Source organism: Dromiciops gliroides, chromosome 3 (assembly GCF_019393635.1).
Source record: "Dromiciops gliroides isolate mDroGli1 chromosome 3, mDroGli1.pri, whole genome shotgun sequence".
Classification (NCBI taxonomy): Eukaryota; Metazoa; Chordata; class Mammalia; order Microbiotheria; family Microbiotheriidae; genus Dromiciops; species Dromiciops gliroides.
Genome location: NC_057863.1, coordinates 475,399,430 through 475,417,149, shown reverse-complemented (window position 1 = coordinate 475,417,149; position 17,720 = coordinate 475,399,430). Strand labels below are relative to the sequence as shown.

Below are 17,720 nucleotides of genomic sequence, written 5' to 3'. Positions count from 1 at the left end.
AAACAAGTGTTATGGGGCAGCTAGGTGGCGCAGTGGATAAAGCACCAGCCCTGGATTCAGGAGGACCTGAGTTCAAATCCGACCGCAGACACTTGACACTTACTAGCTGTGTGACCGTGGGCAAGTCACTTAACCCTCATTGCCCCACCCCACCCCCCCAAAAAAAACACCACCAAATGTTGAAAATTGTCTTTACATGTAACTGGAAAATTATAAAATATTTTTATGATAAAAAAATTTTTTTAATAAACACTAGCTATTTATCATTAGTTATAACAAGGATGCTGTGTGTTCTCCAGGCATTTAATGTGGAGATATTTTTAGAATAAGCCTGAGAAAAATGTTCATTTCAGAAATTATGATATTTTTTTCAGAGAATGTGTGAAAAGGCTATGACTATATGATTACAAGGTTGTTGAGGCCAGTCATTTAACAAATGAGAAAACTGAGGCTCATAGAGGTTGTGATTTGTCTAAAGCTCATTGAATCATTCAATACATTCAGAAACTGCTTTATTCATTAGAGGTAATTTTGTATGAATTATCTATAAAAAGCTCAGAAAATTTTATTTTCACTTATTTTTGTCAAGAGGTTGTGAATTTGAAAGGGAAAAAAGAACATATAAGTTTTCTAGAAAAGAATAGTAGATCTTAAAATTAGATATGTATCAAATGGAAAATTATCTTTGCTAATTAGATGGCCTTTAAACTAAACCTCATTCTATTGCATATTCAATTCCATTTCAGTTCTGTTAAATATTTGTTAAATAATTTTTCAATAGATATTTATTGTCTGTTATATCCAACATATATTGTGTTAGGAACTAGGAATATAAAGATGGTCTCTTTCTTCTGAGAGCTTATAATCTTATTAAAGGAGGTACTCTACCTCCTTTACTGCAGGAAATTACTGCATTGTAAAAAACAAAAGGTAGCAATAAAACTGTAACAAAATAATAAAAAAAAATTTTCTCTTTATGTAGCACAACTAAGGAACGTCAAGAAATGCTCCATCCCAATTTTACTGCACCTGATCAAGGATTTATATCTAAATCTCCCTTTTTAAAACGCCAGACTTTGGAAAATTCAAGCTATAAATCACTTTTGGGAAATCCATTATATAAAGCTTCCTCTACAAATAATGGGAAGATGAAACCTGTGACTGTTATAGGCAAGCCAGCCAAAGTCTTTGTTCCACCTTTCAAAACTAAGTCAAACTCTTTCACAGATGAACAGTATGTCAGTAAGAGACTTAAGTTAAAGGTAAAGGAGCACACACAAGAAAATGAGAAGCAGAAACATATAGATGGATGTAATACTGGAGACAGTGAAGATAATGAAAATTGTCTCACTGACAAAGATAACTCCAAACAAGCAACAACTGAGGTTTTTGAAGAGTATGGAGACTCAAACCTAGGTATTGTGGGTATGGTGGGGGTTTCTTGGGGCGGTGAGAAGGTGGCTTTTAAACTAGGTATTCTAAATGTGAACTTATTTTTTTTTGAAACAGTGGTTAATGGAGTTATGTGCTTTCCCCACTGTTTAAATGTTATAATGTCTATGGAGTTGGTTTCAGTAAATTTTTGTTTCTTTGTTTGGGGTTTTTTTGTGGGGCAGTGAAGGTTAAGTGACTTGCCCAGGGTCACACAGCTAGTAAGTGTAAAGTGTCTGAGGCTGGATATGAATTCAGGTCCTCCTGAATCCAGGACTGGTGCTTTCTCTATTGCGCCACCTAGGGTTTCAGTAATTTTTTAACAATTAAAAGTATTTTTTAACATTTCAGTTGTTAAAACATCAATATTGAATCCTCCAACTGAAACTTTTATACTTAAATATATACTCCAGTCTACTAATTTTCTTTCTAAATTGAAGTACAAACAAAAAAAAATTCCTTTTAGAGGTTACTTATTTGAATCTTTCTCATCCAATCCAAATGTTAAAAGATTTTAGATGCTTGAGTTTAATAAAAATATTTTTAGGGTTTAAGAAGATATTAGGAGGGGCAGATAGATGTCGCAGTGGATAGAGCACCAGCCCTGGAGTCAGGAGTACCTGAGTTCAAATCCGGCCTCAAACACTTAACACTTACTAGCTGTGTGACCCTGGGCAAGTCACTTAACCCCAATTGCCTCACTAAAAACAAAAAAGAAGAAGATATTAGGGGCTGCTAGGTGGCGCAGTGGATAGAGCACCAGCCCTAGAGTCAGGAGGAACTGAGTTCAAATCCAGCCTCAGACACTTAACACTTACTAGCTGTGTGACCCTCGGCGAGTCACTTAACCCCAATTGCCTCACTAAAAAAAAAGAAGAAGAAGAAAAAGATATTAAAATATGATAATTCTTTGTTAATATAAACAAAAACTTCAGGTTGTTTTATAACTGAAAACCCATTTTAGATTGTTTTTTCCTGATGTTTTTCTTTTAATAGAAATTATTAAAAATCTTCAGAATGCCAGAAGGATGCAAGATATGAGAATTAAAAAGAAAGAGACACAACAGATTCATCCACAGGCAGGCAGTTTGTACCTTACAAAAACATCTACCAGTCCTAGAATCTCTCTCAAAGTAGCAGTGGAAGGCAGAGTTCCCTCTACTTATTCCAGTAAACAGGTATATTTTTGTCTGCATTGCTAATAGTTTCACTTGATTACCAACACATTATTTTAAAAGGCATTGATAAGTGAAATTGTCATTAAAGATTTCTTTGTATTAATTTGGAAATCACCTAGACAACTGAACTGTGATGTAGCTATAACTGAAGTTATGAAGAAACAGAACTAAATTTGAAGTAAGGAAATGAGAGTTGGAAGTCTAAGGATTCTGTTTCTAGTTCCTTCATTACCTTATGTGAGTATTTTTATGGTCGCTTTTGAATGTGTACAAAGGAATATTACCTCAAATCAAAATCTGCAAATAGTTGAGGAGAGATGTGAGTGAGACTGTAAGACAAGTGAATTCAGAACTTCTTGGATGGCAAGACTATTACAAAAAGTGTCTATTAGTGGTTCGTGGTAGCATGGCAGGAGGTATGTAGCAAAGTACCTCAAAGATTTCTGCTGGGTCCTGTATTATTTAGCATTTTTATCACTGACTTAAAGACATGCTCATCAGATTTTCAGATGACTTTAAGCTGAGAAAGATAACTAAAGCTTTGGAAGATGGACTTGGGATCCAAAAAGGTCTTGGAAGAGTAGAGCATTGAGTTGAAGCTAATAAGATGAAATTCAGCAAGGATAAATGGAAAGTTTTTAACTTGGGTAAAAAAAGTAAGCTTTAAAATTAAAGGATGAAAGATGATAACAAAGTAGATCTGGAAAAATACGGGGATTTTAAGGGAGTACAAGTTTAATATGAGTCAGCAATGTGACCTATTAGCTAAAAAAGGTAATGCAGTTTTGGGCTGCTTTAAAGAGAGGCATCATTTCTAGGAATGGTATTTCCACTGTCCTCCACCCCTAGACTTTATCTGGATTATTGTGTTCACTTCCTGTGCCATGATCTGAGAAAGGTATTGATAAGCTGGAGAGTGTTCAGATGATAACAACCAAATGCTGAAAGGCCTTGAGTACATGCTGTATGATTATAAATTGAAGGAACTGGACATTTAATTTGGAAAAGAGAAGACTCAATAGGGACCTGATAGTTGTCTTAAAGTATTTAATGGGCTATCCCATAGAGAAAGGATTAGATTTATTCTGGTTAGCCCAAACAAACAACCAGAAGCAATGGATAGAAAATGCAAAGAGGCAAATTTAGGTTAGAAAGAACTTCCTAAAAATTAGAGTTGTTCAGCAGTGGAAAGGTCTGCCTTGAGAGGTGATTTTCCCCTCCTTCCTTGGAAATTCTCTAGCAGTGGCTGGATGCCCAGGTGCCCTGCATGTTAGAGTGGAGATTCTTTTCAAGTATGGGTTGGACTACATAACTGCTGAGGACTTATTGAGAACCAGTTTCCCAACTTGGGGTTCCAAAAGTTCATTTGGAGGCTAGTTGTTTGGAATTCAGTGAATTTTTCATTAGAAACAATGTTTTAAATTATGGTTAGACTAAGTCTTGCCAATAAAAGCCTATTTTTGTGTGTGAAGTATGGATTAGAAAGGGAGAGAAGTTGTGGGTAAGGATATTGCAGTAATCCAGGAGGTTCATCATAAGAATGTTGAGGTGGGTTTTTTTTTATTTGTTTGGTTTGGTTTGGTTTTTGGTTTTTGGTTTTTAAAGAATAAAAGAGGGAGAAATTAATATGTGCTAATGCAGAGGCAGAACTGACAGGACCCTTGTCAAAATTTGTTCTTTCAGTCTAGCTCTTTTCATCAAGCTCTTAGCAATCTGATGGAACCCGTTTGCTTCAATGTATGAATAACTGACAACTAAAGAAGATGCTTGTTAGCTCCAATGAATCTCTAATTAGTGGTATATGTCTGGTGGAACAAAATTAAGTGAAAAAAATTAAGTGATGTCACAGACAGTGCTTTTAGTGAAGCACGTCATGTTTGTATTCCAGCCCTTCCATTAAAGACAAACCTCTGTGTTTGGGCCTCCTCACCTATTCCTACTCTTAACAGTTTCCTCCCTTCCTACCTTTCTAAAGTCACAGATTCGCAAAAAGCTTTATAGTCTTGTACTTTTTTTTTGTCTTCCATATTCTAATCTCACTCACTAATTACCTTTTTTTTTCTCAACAGTTGTATATGTATGGAGTTTCTAAACAGTGCCTGAGAATTAACAGCAAAAATGCAGAGTCTTTCAAATTTCACAGTCAGGATTACCTTAGTAAGGAGCATTCATTGGATGGAAATGGAATACAACTGGCCGATGGTGGATGGCTTATACCTACTGATGAAGGAAAGCTTGGAAAAGAAGAATTTTACAGGTATTCCAGTTTTGTAGAGGATTTTGTGTTAACCATGAAAAAGGCACTATGCTATCTTTGAGTATTAAATTTGGCATCAGAAGACCTGGATTTGAATTCCAGTTCTGTTGCTTAGAAAAACAACACTATTTATATAGAGATTTAAAGTTTCCAAAGTGCTTTACATATATTGTCACATTGGAGGCTAATAACCTTGCAAGGTATACACTAGATATGTTGTTACCCCGTTAGAAATTGAGGCCCAGAGACATGATGTCACTTAGAAAATCATATGCAAAATTCATCAGGCTATTTAGTTTAAGGTTAAGAAGGATGGCCTAATTTGTATCATCACAATTTTATTTCTGTATCTTTTTCTAAATATACTTATATAGTTGTAATATCAAAATATTTTTTCCTCTTGCATTATAGTTTTTTTATACTTAGCTCTATGAAAGCACAGATTGAGTTTTAATTAAATTTTATACTTAAGGACCTAGTGCACAACTTTCTTAAACTGCTCTGGTCCTCAGATTTCTTGTCTATAAATTGAGATAGTTAGCCCAGAAAGCTTTAAAGGTACCTTCCATCGTAGTCTGTCTTTCCCTACATTTCTCTTCAATTCAATGATTAGCACATCTCTCCAATTAGTCATGGTGCCAAATACAATTGTATTTTAACCTATTAGGGCCCCTAGTAACTTTCTAACATTATAATTGGTAGAGCTGTTACTGGTCTGCTTTAATAATGGATGTTTCAGGGGGTAGCTAGGTGATGCAGTGGATAAAGCACCGGTCCTGGATTCAGGAGGACCTGAGTTCAAATCTGGCCTCAAACACTTTATACTTACTAGCTGTGTGACCCTGGGCAAGTCACTTAACCCTCACTGCCCCACCCAAAAAAACCCAAAACTAGACGTTTCCTCCCTGAAATCCTTTATACCACTAAAATCATGAGTTTGATGCCAAAACCCCCCAAAACAACCAAAACCCTGAAAATTGACCATCCTTTTTTAATGTATTAAATAACTTTAAAAGCACCAATACACTTAATGTTTACAGGCACTCTATGGTTAAAAATCAGGTTTGTTTTTGTTTTTTACTAATCTAATTTACTAATTACCTGCTATTTTATGGATTTAAAAAGCATGTTTTCCTATATTGAATTTTCTTAAAGTAGGATATAAATCGGTGTATATATTTTTGTACAGAATATAGTCACCTATTTAGCAGAGCTTGGTTACATGTACAGGATATGTATTGTATATATAATGTGCGTGTGTGTGTGTGTGTGTGTGTGTGTAGTTTATTCTTTATTAAATTACACTTGAAACATATATGCGTGTGGGATCTAACCCTTTGATAGTTCATCAGGTACACTCTGCCAAGATTTGGGATACCATTTGGAGCTATTAAAATATAAGCAAAATGTCAATGTACTTTAAAAATAAACAAGTAAAGGGGGGAGGAGAGGGAGAGAAGGGAGAAAAATTTGGAACTGAAAATTTTATAAAAATGAACATTGGAAACTTAAAAAAAAAAATGTGAACATTAAGGGCATAGCCAAAAAGGCAGGCTACTAAAACTTGAGAAGATAAATATAATCATCTTTCTTTTAAGTCAATATTAAAGATGAAATAAAGAAAAAATAAATAAATAAGTAGTAACAGCAAGCTTCCACAAAATCCTACCCCAGTGCCTTATCATGGCGCAAAGGTGACACCAGTTTCTCAAAAGATATGCCAGCGAAGCACATGCCTTGGTGATTTCTGCCATGCAGAAAAGGTTTCAAACATGGTCCTCAAAATAGACAGGCTTTCCAAGGACTAGCTTAGCTAAATACAAAGAAGCTCATCTTATCAATAGTGAGCCAACTACTTGGTGACTCATTTTTTGGTCACAGCAACCCATGACAGAGAAAAATACAAAGTGATCTTTTCTCTGTGACTGCTTTCATCTTCTGTAATGATTTGGACAGAGTAGCAGAGTAGAGGATGTGTCAGAATTGCACAGTTTTTAGACCTTCTATATAAATATGAACTTAGTAGTTGGTTCTCAAAATGGGCTATTTGTCCAGTGACCAAGAAATGGGCACACTATTAGAGTAACTGAATAATACCAGTCTTGGCATTCTCACAATAAATGAAAGAAGACAAAAGGAAGTTGTTATTGAATGGGAAGGTGATTCACAGGTACTCTTTGGAGAAGCAGATAAAGGTGCCAGCAGAGTTAAAGAAAAACCATTTCATAGGGTTTGGTTATCCAGCACTGCAAAAAGGGTACCATGACAATAATCTGCAGCTTTTTGTATTGGAATATAGGATTCAGAAATAGGAAATGAAAGTAGCTAAAGATTTGTAGCCTACATAGAAAGTTCATACCTATCCATCATGGATACTTTTTTTCAAGAAAAACCCTGGATATGATAAATACCCAAATAACATCACAAAATAGGAAATTGATTGGGGGGGGCGGTGAGGCAATTGGGGTTAAGTGACTTGCCCAGGGTCACACAGCTAGTACGTGTTAAGTGTCTGAGGCCGGATTTGAACTCAGGTCCTCCTGAATCCAGAGCCAGTGCTCTATCCACTGTGCCACCTAGCTGCCCCGATTATTTTTTATAGACAAGAAATAACTTGTTGTTAATGTAGGAGTCGTTTTCTGAATTATGTATTTTTAATGAAAAGCTAGGAAAAAATGAAAATAAAAGATATGCAGTTAAAACGATCTGACCTCTTAAAGACATTATTGATGCTGAAAACTGAGAACTGGATAGAGAAAAGTATATCAACACTGATTAAAAATTTTGTATAGAAATTAACAGGCATAAGTCAGTTACTTTACCATAAAGAGGAAATCAAAAGAGCCCCCCAAAAACTTCCTCATTGGACACTTGACAGAATTGCCAAAAGTGGCAGCCAAAGGCAACATCAATTTAGAATATAAATTCATTTGTAATCTATTACAGAGGAGAAAAGTAGAGGCTTTTATAAACTCTGCCACCTCACAGAACAAGCAGAGGAAAAAACAGTCATTCTATGGGAATTTAAGGATGAAACTAGGAGGATAACTGATAAAATATGGGAAAGATCTACAAAATAAACTCTTTATAACCAGTGACAATGTAGAAACTGTATTTTGAGTCTAATATCATTCTGGAAGTGCTTCTACAGGAAGTGGAAAAGGTGCTGACAAAAACAAAGGAAAAGTAGCCAGGCTATATCAGTAAATCAAAGAAGGAAGGCTGTTTTAGAGGTGTTTAAAGGTTGGATTCTCATGATATCTGAAGGAGAAAATTCCAAAAGCATGGAAAAAACTTTTAAGATTTTATTCCCCATTTAGGGCAGCTAGGTGGCACAGTGGATAAAGCACTGGCCCTGGATTCAGGAGGACCTAAGTTCAAATCCAGCCTCAGACACTTGACACTAGCTTTGTGACCCTGGGCAAGTCACTTAACCCCCATTGCTCCAGAAAAAAAAAATACAAAAAAAAAAAAAAAAGATTTTATTCCCCGTTTAAAAGGTGACTTAGAGAAATTTTTTAAACTACTGTCCCATATACCTATTTTCCTATCTACATCAGATTTTTATGAGAATAATCTACACACATCAAGGACTTCCTCAATCAGAATATTAGATGGGAACAAGATGACTTTCACTAGTAATATCTCACAATAAACTACTTGTTATCCGAACACAATTCCCCAAAAGTTATAGACAATACAAGATTCCACTGTTCTGGGGCAGCTAGGTGGTGCAGTGGATAGAGCACTGGCCCTGGAGTCAGGAGGACCTGAGTTCAAATCCGGCCTCAGACACTTAACACTTACTAGCTGTGTGACCCTGGGCAAGTCACTTAATCCCCATTGCCTCACCAAAAAAAAAAATATTCCACTGTTCTTGTTGTTAACTATTCTAAAAAGCCATGTGAGTTGGTAACTCAGGTGCCACAATGCATAACATAACTATATTTCAGTAAGTTGTCTTATGCATATGTTAAAATTATGCACTAGTCCTTAAAAGATAACAGAGATAGCTTTGTTCATTAATATCAGAGAAGGCATGAAAGAGAGAGCGCTGTGTCCTCCAACAGTGTTTGCTGCTGTCCTGGAGTGGATCTTACAGAGTCTGAATTGAAGAGAAATATCCTTGAGGTGGTAAGGTCTTCTCGATGTTTCTGTTTCCATATGACATTGTGTTGTTTGCTTTAAGCCTCCAGAACATCACGGTGCCTTCTAAATGAAATCCATTTCCATAATCACCCAAAAGACTTTGGACTTACTATCCATATTCAAAAGAACCAAATGGTTGAAGTATGCCTGTTTTCTGGGCTTTGATATACGGTTAGATGACCAGCCTTTACAACTCATACATAGGACAGATACTGCTAATGGACAGTGAGTTGGTCTTGGAATTGAACTGGTTTCAGAAAGAATGCGCTTAGAGTACCTTGGGAAAATTGCAAAGTTCTTTTTCATGTTGCCAAGCTATTCATTCACCTGTTGGGTTGGAATCTTCCTGGGAGCAGGAATTGTCCTATCAATCAACAACAAGCAGGGTTTTTTAAAGTGTCTGCTGTGTGCCATTCACTGTGATGAATGCTGGGGATAGAGATACAAAGACAAAAATAGAATAATCTGGGGGACAGTGAGGTGGCGCAGTGGATAAAGCACCAGCCCTGGAGTCAGGAGTACCTGAGTTCAAATCTGGCCTCAGATACTTGACACTTACTAGCTGTGTGACCCTGGGCAAGTCACTTAACTCCCATTGCCCTGCCCCCCCCCCCAAAATAGAACAATCCTTGCCCTCAAGGAGCATATCATCAATTGGAGGAGACAACTTGTATGTACAAAACCTTTGTAAATCCAAGTAAATGGTGATCACTGACATTGGAAAGGATTAATAATAGTTTCATATAGAGTTTAAGCTGAGGATTTTGTGAGGTGGAGTTGAGGAAGACATATAATTCCAGGAATGGGGGACAGCCAGTGCAAGATCAGGAAAACGGGCAATGGAATGCCATATGTGAGGAACAGAAAGATAAGGATAATCTGGCTGTACTAGAAAGTGTGAGAAGGGAATGTTTGTTAAGGCCAGAAATGGAATTGAAGCCAAGTTGTGAATGGCTTTAAATGCCAAACAGGACTTAGCACTTGATGCTAAATTGTAGTATTTCCTTCAGAGCCTAGCACGGTGCTTAGAAATGAGATGGATAAAAAGCCCGATAGATAGAGTTTCTGGGTAATTAATAACTGATTTATTTATTAGGCTAGCAAATAATCAAGAAATTGATGGTCATTGGTCTCGGTAACCAAAGAGAAAGCCATGGAGATCTCAGAGTGCTTAAATACCTTTGGAAAAAAGAGGTACCCTGGACAGGTGAAAAATCAACATTGATTATGAACAATTCATGGGGGGTGGACATTAATGAATAGGCGGTCTGGAAGCCTTCATCTCCTGCTGAGAATGTGACTTAAATCATGAGACTCAGTTACCTCTAGCAGTCGGGACAAAGGAATCCATCTCTACCCAGGACACTCTGGTTGATTTTCTCCATAAGCTGGGTCACCCTAAACCCCAACAGAGGGGCACAAGGACACAGACTTACTTCCTAAGGTCAAGAATTCTCCTAGATTAGATTCTTTTCCTAGTTGGGTGGTGTCCCACCCAAGATCCCAGAGCATGTACCTGGAGGATTTGGGCAATCTCATCTATCAGTAATGTCTTTCAGAAACTGACTGACTGATCTATAGAGACTGGTCCCTGAATGAGGAAATAAAGGAGAAAATCTTAATCTTAAATTAATAATTGGTTAATATAATGGAAAATAATCATTTCTCTCAGAAAACAGTGATGCTTAAGAAGTGTTCGTTGAATTAATTGAATGAATTCTGCAGTTGTATATATTGGTCATTATTTTCCTTGTGTAAATTAGTAGATAAAATAATGTTTTTTATTTTTTATTTGTTTTTTTTATTTGTTTTTTTTTAGTGAGGCAATTGGGGTTAAGTGACTTGCCCAGGGTCACACAGCTAGTAAGTGTTAAGTGTCTGAGGCCGGATTTGAACTCAGGTATTCCTGACTCCAGGGCCGGTGCTCTATCCACTGCGCCACCTAGCTGCCCCTAAAATAATGCTTTTAAGAAAGTTTGAGGGCAGCTAGATGGTGCAGTGGATAGAGCACCAGCCCTGGGGTCAGGAGTACCTGAGTTCAAATCCGGCCTCAGACACTTAACACTTACTAGCTGTGTGACCCTGGGCAAGTCACTTAACCCCAATTGCCTCACTTAAAAAAAAAGAAAGAAAGTTTGAAACTAGCTGATATATCCTGAAAGTCTATTGATTTGTTGCCACACTTATAAAAGCTGTTAACAATGGTTAAGTGTAAAAAAAAAAAAAGATCCTTTTAGACCTTCATGAAATAAATTGTAAATTTTGTTTGAAAGACTACTATTGATTACATGGCAATTCTGTTCTCATGAAGCTAGTGTTATTTAATTTATCTCAGGGGCCTTATGGCTTAAATGGAGGTCATCTCTGGCATAGGCATGGTATTCTGGCTTTTAAAGTTCAATAATATTATGAAATAAACCCCAGGAAAAGCAAAATGGCAACAATTTATGTCCTCTTCATATTTATCTCAAAATGGAGGATTTTCTCTTATCTTTCTTTTTCATTATTTTCTTAATCTCTATATACCCTCTGCCTGATAATTGACAGGGGATTGGATGTTTATTTCTTAGCCTCTGCATACCTTTCCAGAATTTGTATTTGTGCGGGGTTCTAGAATATTTTCTGTTTTATTCTATATTTAAACTGACTTTTAATAAAGAAATATTACATTCTACAAATATTTCCTCGGTATTTCTTGTCATAATTCAATACCAACATGTCACTGTAATATTATATTTCTGTTACACAAAAAATACTAAATGATACTTTAAAAGTAAGATCTGTAAATTTGTTTCTCTGAAAAAATGTCATTTTATAAAGAGCGTAAAAGTCATTTGATTTCTTTATAGTTAATGATTTTAGCATTTAAATCCAAAAGCAAGTGGTTTTTTTTAAAGATTATCTTTACTTTTTAAAAAATCCCAACTTTTAAGAAAAATACCCAAAGATTTTTTTGCAAAAGCCTACTTTTAAATGTGAAATTTTTGAAAGACAAAAAGGAAATAAATACATGTGTTTTGACATACAACTCTCTAGAAAGAAGCTGAAACGTTAAGATTTACAAAGCATTGTATATGTATCAACTCATTTTTTCCTTTCAACAATACTGAGAGGGGGGTGCTGTTATCCTACAGATGAGGAAACAGCTAGGAAGTATCTGAGGTAGGATTTGAACTCAGGTCTCCCTGACTCAGGTACAAAAACTCTGTCTATTCCCTTATCATTGTATGATTTCTCCACAAGGGAAAACAAATTATAAATGCTGGCACAATCATTGGTGGTAAGCCCTGCAGTGGACCCTCTTGAAAACCTGATACTGTTAAGTGATTGTTGGAGCCCACATATTTTTTGATCATTAACAGGGTTTGTCTTAAATAGAGATTGTCACACCACTTTTCTTAGTAGTTTTGAACTGTGGACTACCATGTTCCCGAACCACCTAGGACCAGTTATCTTTGTTTGGTCATGGTATTTGCTGCTGAAGGAAGGTAATTAGAGTTATACTTCATGGCACCGGAAAAAATATATATATGTGTGTGTTTAAAGGTTAGCAACACTAGTAAGTGCTTTCATACCAATTTCTAGAATTGTAACATACCTCAACAAATACAACTGCCCTGAAATCCTAATTTGGCTTTAATCATACTACTCTATTCACATGCTGCATATCTATATTTCTTTCACTCTCTAACATAGGGTTGTCCTCATTCTGAAATTATTTGTGGCCCTGGGACCAGGGCCATAGACCAAGAAACCCATTTCCTGGGCCAGTCACAATTCCTCACTGAGTCAGTTTTCACCTCCACCTTCTTTGGCCTAACCTTCTTTCCCCCCACCCGCCCCCCAGGGCAATGAGGGTATGAGGATTAAGTGACTTGCTCAGGGTCACACAGCTAGTAAGTGTCAAGTGTCTGAGGCTAGATTTGAACTCAGGTCTTCCTGAATCCAGGGCCAGTGCTTTATCCACTGTACGACCTAGCTGCCCTGCCCAACCTCCTTTTTACCAGGCCTAGAACCTATGGCTCCCAGAGCCTCATGGTATCCTCTGGGTGTCCTGTTTTATCCATGGCCAGGGCCTGTCATCTTCATTACTAAAATTTCATACTTTCAAAGCTTCAACAATAAGAATATTACTGAAATAGTTATATTGCTTAAATAAAATTGTTATTAGCTCAGTATTCTGGTGCTAAATAATTTCCTGAATTTAAATTGTTTATATATTACAAATATACAATAGAATTTTCTGTTTTGTATTATATTTTTAGTACAGATAAATCATTTCCTTTTATTTTTTAATTCATTTTATGTATAGGGCTCTATGTGATACTCCTGGTGTTGATCCAAAACTTATTACTAAAACCTGGGTGTATAACCACTATAGATGGATTATATGGAAACTGGCAGCTATGGAATTTACCTTTCCTGAGGCATTTGCTAGTAGGTGCTTAACTCCAGAACGGGTGCTTCTGCAACTGAAATATAGGTAAATATAAAGCAATATTATTGACCATACATGCCATTGGGTATCACTACAACTCATCCTCTTCCAGCTTGTGAGAATCACTAACCATCTTCATCATTCTTCCCACTAATGACAATCAACATCTGATACAAAATTCAGGGTTATCATAGAACCCCATACTTTTGACATGGCAGGAAAATATGACTGGCCAGTCTAGCAAATAATGACTCTGTATGGGAGCAGTACTGTTTTAAATCTGTATAATTTTTACTTAAAATATGAATGACCATATTTAATATGAAGGCTAAATTGATCTTTTTTTTTTTTTAGTTTTCAGCATTTGTTTATATAAGATTTCCAATTTCCAATTTTTCTCCCTTCCCTCTCCCCCTCCCCTAGGCAGCAGGCAATCTGATATAGGTTATGTGTGTGTGTGTGTGTGTGTGTACACACACACACACACACATATACATAACAACATTAAACATATTTCTGTATCAGAGAAGAATCAGAGCAATAAGGAAAAACCTCAAAATAGAAAAACAGCACCAAAAACAAAAGAAATAGTATGGTTCAATCAGCATCCATATTCCACAGTTCTTTTTTTTTTTTTCTGGATTTGGAGAGCCTTTTCCATCATGAGTCCCCTGGAACTTTCTTGTACCATTGTATTGGTGAGAAGAATCCAGTCTATAAATTGATCATTCTTAACAGTGTTTCTGTAGAAAACGTTTTAGTTCTTCATTGTTAGATGATTTTTTTTTCCTCTTGACTTTCCAGTTCACCAAATATAAAACTTACACTTTTTAATATTGTATCTTTTTAGATATGACATGGAAATTGATAAGAGCAGAAGGTCAGCTATTAAAAAGATAATGGAAAGAGATGAAACAGCTGCAAAAACACTGGTGCTTTGTGTTTCTGAAATAGTTTCATCAGGCACAAATACATCTGTAACTGCCAACTGTAAAAACAGTCATGCAGACACCAAAAAAGAAGCAGCAGTTATAGAAGTCACAGATGGATGGTATGCAATCAAGGCACTGTTAGACACACCCCTCCTAGCTCTCTTACACAGGGGCAAATTGACTGTTGGTCAGAAGATTATAACCCATGGAGCAGAACTGATAGGTTCTCAGGAAGCATGCACACCTCTTGAAGCTCCAGCATCTCTTATGTTAAAGGTAAAGAAAATCGCATTCTTGATTTTTAAAAATGTATTAGTAAAATTTAACTAAAGAGAAATTCTGCATTATTGAGCTTTTAACTCTAATGTTTATCAACCATATTTAGGGAAAACCTACCCAAGAGTATAAATTATTTTGTTTGATAAGCTGAGTGGAAAATTAACTTCTAATCTTAACATACTTTTTAAAACTGATGAGAAAGTTAAAAAAAAATTCTTATCCCAATTATCCATCGGCATTTAAAATTCAGTTTTAAAAAGAAAAACAATGGTGAATTTTTGATCAAATCTTGTGGTTCAGCTCTCTTCTCGCTTCCATATTACCAGCTTCCTCCTCACTGACCTACCTCAGTATAGCCTCTTCTCCAGTGGAGCTAGACAACCATGGGACTGGTGCAACAAGGCCATGAGAGAGCAATCCTTTAGCACTTCTAATTATGTAAACTAACACAAGGACTATGTCTATTTAGAAAAATTGAGTATAGACCAAAAAAAAGAAAAATTATAAATTATAATCAGTTTCTTTTGTTTTGAGAACTTGTAATTTATTCAGATTTAATTTATCCAGCTTTCAGCTAATAGCACTCGCCCTGCTTGTTGGGATGCCAAACTGGGCTTCTTTTCAGACCCCAGACCTTTTCCACTGCCCTTATCATCACTCTTCGGTGAAGGCGGAAATGTTGGCTGTGTTGATATAGTTATTCAGAGAGCTTATCCTACCCAGGTATGACACACAATTCATTTAAACATTCTTCTTGCTGCACACAAAAATATAGCCAAGGCTCATCATTTGTGGAAATTATAGTCTATAAAGTCACCATGAACACTGAATTAGCAAATACTACACCATTGCTTCTAGGGGAGCTACAGGGTTAGGTTCCTTGTGAACCTTTGGTCACAACTTACTCAGCACTTTCTGGAAGATTTCCTCTTTCTTTTTCTGGATTGTATTGTTTTTTTTGTTTTGTTTTGTTTTTTGGTGAGGCAATTGGGGTTAAGTGACTTGCCCAGGGTCACACATCTAGTGAGTGTTAAGTGTCTGAGGTCGGATTTGAACTCAGGTACTCCTGAATCCAGGGCCGGTGCTCTATCCATTTCGCCATCTAGCTGCCCTGTATTGTTGATTCATAAACATTGAACTCATGACTAACAGCACCATAGCTCATGCCTGAACAAAGCTTATCTAACTCACATATTTTCTTTGTAAGGCACATCACAGCTTTCTTCTGAGGAATACTAGACCGTACTTTAGCACTAGTCTTGTGGAGCATTTTAAATAGCAAAATCACCAAGAAAAAACACAAAGATGTGAAAAAACATGGCACTAAATAGACCTTGAAAAGGATACTTATTTTCAGTATGAGAGCCAAAACAAGAAGGCAGAGCATTGCCTTATATGACCTCAGATGTGAATGTGCACATCAGGATTCTCAAATTTCTTCTGCTGTATTTATGTATGCAAGAGTACATCAAGTATTGATTTGGGGGATACAAATAATTTTTAGCAAGTGGGCAAATTCACAAATACAGAATCCCCAAATAATGAAGATTATATATCTTCACCAAACAAAAGTCTACTGCCATTTCCAGTATGTAGACTGTCCTACCTGTTAAAACCTATTAACTTTTACCCTTTCTTAGAAATCTGATAGAATGGATAGAAGCTTAAAAGGATTTAAAAAATTAAATGTAGATATTTTATGTAAAACATTCCAGTGGATGGAGAAGACATTATCTGGATTATATATATTTCGTAATGAACGAGCAGAAGAAAAAGAAGCTTTAAAACATGCAGAAGGTCAAGAAAAAAAGCTAGAAGCCTTATTTGCAAAAATACAAGCAGAATTTGAAAAACATGAAGGTAAAAGTTGTTTCAAAATTTCACTAATATAAATATATTAATTATTGGGAATTTTAAAATTTAACATTGGTAACTGGTAATTTCTATTATTGTTGCTGGAAGGCTTTATAAATTTTTTACCAACTTGGAATTGGTTCATCTATTAATTTATGCTTGTTGTTCAGTTGTTTTCAGTCATGTGCAACTCTTCATGACCCCATTTGATGTTTTCTTGGCAAAGTTACTAGAATGGTTTGTCATTTCCTTCTCCATCTCATTTTACAGATAAGGAAACTGGGGCAAATAAGGTTAAATGACTTGCCCAGAGTCACTCAGCTAGTAAGTGTCTTGAGGCCGGATTTGAACTCATCTTCTTGACTCCAGGGCCAGCACTGTCCACTGTTCCATCTAGCTGCCCCATTTATGCTTAGTAGTATAGTTAATTTTCCCTTCTTTTTTAGCTGTGTAAAGCTATTTCAGTGAATTAGTTCATAATTGTCCTATCTGTGGGGGGTTTATGAATTTACTAATTGCCAGAACAGTGTCCTTTAAGCACAGATTTGTCATGTTATTCCCTTGCTCAGAAAACTCTAGTGACTTTCTCTGATTTCTAGAATCTACTAGACACTCGTCTTTCTTACATTAAAAACCCTTCCCATTCTGACTCTAGCTGGCCTTTCCAGATTCCTTTGACATTAGCTTCACATAGTACTTCTCAGTCAGATTGCTTTGCTTGTGCTCTTTCTACATAATATTTCATCTTCATCTCTGGGCCTTTGTATAGACTGTCTTCAGGTTGTAGTTTCCTCAGCTATGCCTCCTAGATGCTAGCTTTCCTGAGAGCTCTGCTCAGGTGCAAGTCAGATCTCTCCTAATCCTCTCACCTACAAGTATGCCTCTAAGGTTGCTTACTTTGGACTTATGTGAATGTAAAATGCAAAAAACCTTCTCTTTGGTTTTTAAAGATCTTTATAACCTGGTTCCTTCCAGGTAGTTGGGTGCTCCAGTAGCTAGAGGGTCAAAATGGTATCCCAGAAGAGAAGAAGGTGATCAGTAGTGTCAAAAGACTGTGCAAATTAAGAAAAAGAGGATTGAGAAAAGGCCATTGGGTTTGGCAATGGAGATCATAGCTAACTGGAAAAAATGGTTTTGGTGGAATGATAAGGTGGGAAGCCAATTACAAATTGGCTTACAAAGGGGTTAAAAAGAGAGTGAGA

General features: G+C 36.3%; 1 protein-coding gene across 1 annotated transcript in view; it reads left to right on the top strand.

The window, feature by feature from the left end:
• The window catches only part of BRCA2 (BRCA2 DNA repair associated), a 77,157-nt gene that overhangs the window by 42,825 nt on the left and 16,612 nt on the right, over positions 1 to 17,720 (top strand). Inside the window, exons 13-19 of the mRNA XM_043996380.1 lie at positions 983 to 1,416; positions 2,428 to 2,609; positions 4,679 to 4,866; positions 13,328 to 13,498; positions 14,304 to 14,661; positions 15,232 to 15,387; positions 16,380 to 16,524. Of these exons, the coding sequence (XP_043852315.1) occupies positions 983 to 1,416; positions 2,428 to 2,609; positions 4,679 to 4,866; positions 13,328 to 13,498; positions 14,304 to 14,661; positions 15,232 to 15,387; positions 16,380 to 16,524 (1,634 nt within the window). The remainder of the gene's footprint in view (positions 1 to 982; positions 1,417 to 2,427; positions 2,610 to 4,678; positions 4,867 to 13,327; positions 13,499 to 14,303; positions 14,662 to 15,231; positions 15,388 to 16,379; positions 16,525 to 17,720) is intronic.